Source organism: Notolepis coatsorum (genome assembly GCF_963971535.1).
Source record: "Notolepis coatsorum genome assembly, chromosome: 2".
Lineage (NCBI taxonomy): Eukaryota > Metazoa > Chordata > Actinopteri > Aulopiformes > Paralepididae > Notolepis > Notolepis coatsorum.
This window is the reverse complement of record NC_140166.1, coordinates 129,889,859-129,892,798: the sequence shown is the minus strand read 5'-3', so window position 1 is coordinate 129,892,798 and position 2,940 is coordinate 129,889,859. Positions and strand designations below refer to the sequence as shown.

The 2,940-nt window shown below is 52.4% G+C and overlaps 1 protein-coding gene across 1 annotated transcript in view; it reads left to right on the top strand.

The window, feature by feature from the left end:
- The window catches only part of zdhhc18a (zDHHC palmitoyltransferase 18a), a 32,427-nt gene extending 31,785 nt beyond the window's left edge, over window positions 1–642 (top strand). The window contains exon 9 of the mRNA XM_084308768.1: window positions 311–642. Coding sequence (XP_084164894.1) covers window positions 311–634 — 324 coding nt within the window. The 3' untranslated portion in view covers window positions 635–642. The remainder of the gene's footprint in view (window positions 1–310) is intronic.
- Window positions 643–2,940: the final 2,298 nt, after the last annotated feature.

The following is a 2,940-nucleotide window of genomic DNA, read 5'->3' as shown; positions in this document are numbered from 1 at the left end:
CACTCACATTCCTCCATGCATCCCCACGTTTTAACCCACTGACATGCAAGTGTATTTTTTTGTTTGTTCTCACTGCTGGAAGCCGTTTCCAAACTAATCCTGGTTTTATTCGCCCCGCCCCGCCCCCCCCCCCCCCCCTCACGAAGCTTTCTCCAAGCGCATCGGCTTCATCAGCCGACCAGACATTTTCACCACCATCGTTTCCCCCCCATCTTCTCCTCTCTCTCTGCTCGTTGACCTTTAACCTTCTCTCCCCCCCCCCCCTTTCTCCCCTCTGACTTAAAAGCATGTGGTCCTCTCCTCCTCGCAGTGCACGCAGAGCACCAAGGACCTCCTGGAGAGGGTGGTCCGCTCCTCCTCCTCCTCCTCCGACCTCCGCGGCCTGTGCCTGCCGGGAGCTCCCAAGACCGCCCCCCTGGGCCGAGAGGAGGCGCCCTCCTCCGCCGGGGGCCGTCCCGTCTCCGCGACGACGGGTTGCCCGGGGCTCCTCCTCCACCGCGGGACTGGCGAGAGGGCGTCGCTGCACTCCATCAACCCGGCGTTCCGCCTGGCCTCGCCCTCGCCCGCCCTCAGCCGCGCCACCCTCATCCTGGGGGACGCGCCCGACATAGGCTTCTTCATCCCGCTGCCCTGAGCGCTTGTCCGGCAGCCCCCCCCCCCCCGAGACTTTCCTGGACCACTGCGAGTTCACCGTTTCTTTTTGGGGACTCGCCAAGAAACTCCCTGTCTTTTTTTTTTTTTTTTTTTTTTTTTTTTTTTAAACGTTTTTATATCTCAGGGTTCTATTTCATTTTCTTCTCCTGATGAGTTTTGACGGCAGGGTGGGAGACTGACACCGGCCGCAAGCTAAACGCTGGTAAATGTCACGGCGTGTGTCCGGTACGTTTTTGTGGCACGCACACACAACCAGACTAGTTTTGTTTAAAAGAAAAAAGATCTATTCGTGGTGTAGAATAGGGGCGAAGTGTCTAGACGAGGTGAGTTTCCTGCCTCGGCTCGTGTCGACCGGAGAGTAAACCGTGTTCTATAAAGGATACGGAACGTAATTATGAGAAGTCTCGTCGTTCAGGGAGGACGTTCGACTTAGTAACGCTGAAGAAAAGCACAACAGCTTTTTAATTTTTATGACGTACGTCACACCCGCCCAGAACATGTCCACCGTCTGCCCCTCCAGAGAACCTTAAGCCATATGTCCTTTCTGTGCAGATGTCCCAGCACCCAGACACACACCTCTGTCTCCACCTACAGTATGGACCTCCGCTCTGTCTCCTGATACAGTATGGACCTCCGTTATGTCTCCTGATACAGTATGGACCTCCGTTATGTCTCCTGATACAGTATGGACCTCCGCTATGTCTTCACATACAGTATGGACCTCCCTTATGTCTCTCCTGATACAGTATGGACCTCTGTTATGTCTCCTGATACAGTATGGACCTCCGATCTGTCTCCTGATACAGTATGGACCTCCGATCTGTCTCCTGATACAGTATGGACCTCCCTTATGTCTCCACGTACAGTATGGACCTCCCTTATGTCTCCTGATACAGTATGGACCTCTGTTATGTCTCTCCACCTACAGTATGGACCTCTGTTATGTCTCCTGATACAGTATGGACCTCCGTTATGTCTCTCCACCTACAGTATGGACCTCCGTTATGTCTCTCCACCTACAGTATGGACCTCTGTTATGTCTCCTGATACAGTATGGACCTCTGTTATGTCTCCTGATACAGTATGGACCTCCGTTATGTCTCCACCTACAGTATGGACCTCCGTTATGTCTCCTGATACAGTATGGACCTCCGTTATGTCTCCACCTACAGTATGGACCTCCGCTATGTCTTCACATACAGTATGGACCTCCGCTATGTCTTCACATACAGTATGGACCTCCCTTATGTCTCTCCTGATACAGTATGGACCTCCGTTATGTCTCTCCACCTACAGTATGGACCTCCGTTATGTCTCCTGATACAGTATGGACCTCCGTTATGTCTCCTGATACAGTATGGACCTCTGTTATGTCTCCTGATACAGTATGGACCTCCGTTATGTCTCTCCTGATACAGTATGGACCTCCGTTATGTCTCTCCACCTACAGTATGGACCTCTGTTATGTCTCCTGATACAGTATGGACCTCTGTTATGTCTCCTGATACAGTATGGACCTCCGTTATGTCTCTCCACCTACAGTATGGACCTCCGTTATGTCTCCTGATACAGTATGGACCTCCGTTATGTCTCTCCACCTACAGTATGGACCTCCGTTATGTCTCTCCACCTACAGTATGGACCTCCGTTATGTCTCCTGATACAGTATGGACCTCTGTTATGTCTCCTGATACAGTATGGACCTCTGTTATGTCTCCTGATACAGTATGGACCTCTGTTATGTCTCCTGATACAGTATGGACCTCCGTTATGTCTCCTGATACAGTATGGACCTCCGTTATGTCTCCACCTACAGTATGGACCTCCGTTATGTCTCCTGATACAGTATGGACCTCCGTTATGTCTCTCCTGATACAGTATCGATATGCACGTCTGTAAGTGGAATCCTCATCGCTCCCATATCGTCCGTATAAGTGAGCTGTTTGAAGTATCGATGTGGAGCGCGTGTCGATTTCCACGTTATCTCCTCTCGTCCCGCTGCCTCTTGGGGTCCAGGTCTGGTCTGGGTCTGGGTCTGGTCTGGTCCAGGTCTGGTCCAGGTCTGGTCCATGTCTGGTCTGGGTCTGGTCCAGGTCTGTTCCGGGTCTGGTCCATGTCTGGTCTGGTCCAGGTCTGGTTCGGGTCTGGTCCATGTCTGGTCTGGGTCTGGTCTGGTTCGGGTCTGGTCCATGTCTGGTCTGGGTCTGGTCTGGTTCGGGTCTGGTCCGGGTCTGGTCCGGTTCAGCAGCACGCGATGCTCCTGTCCAGCATCCACTCAACTCATAG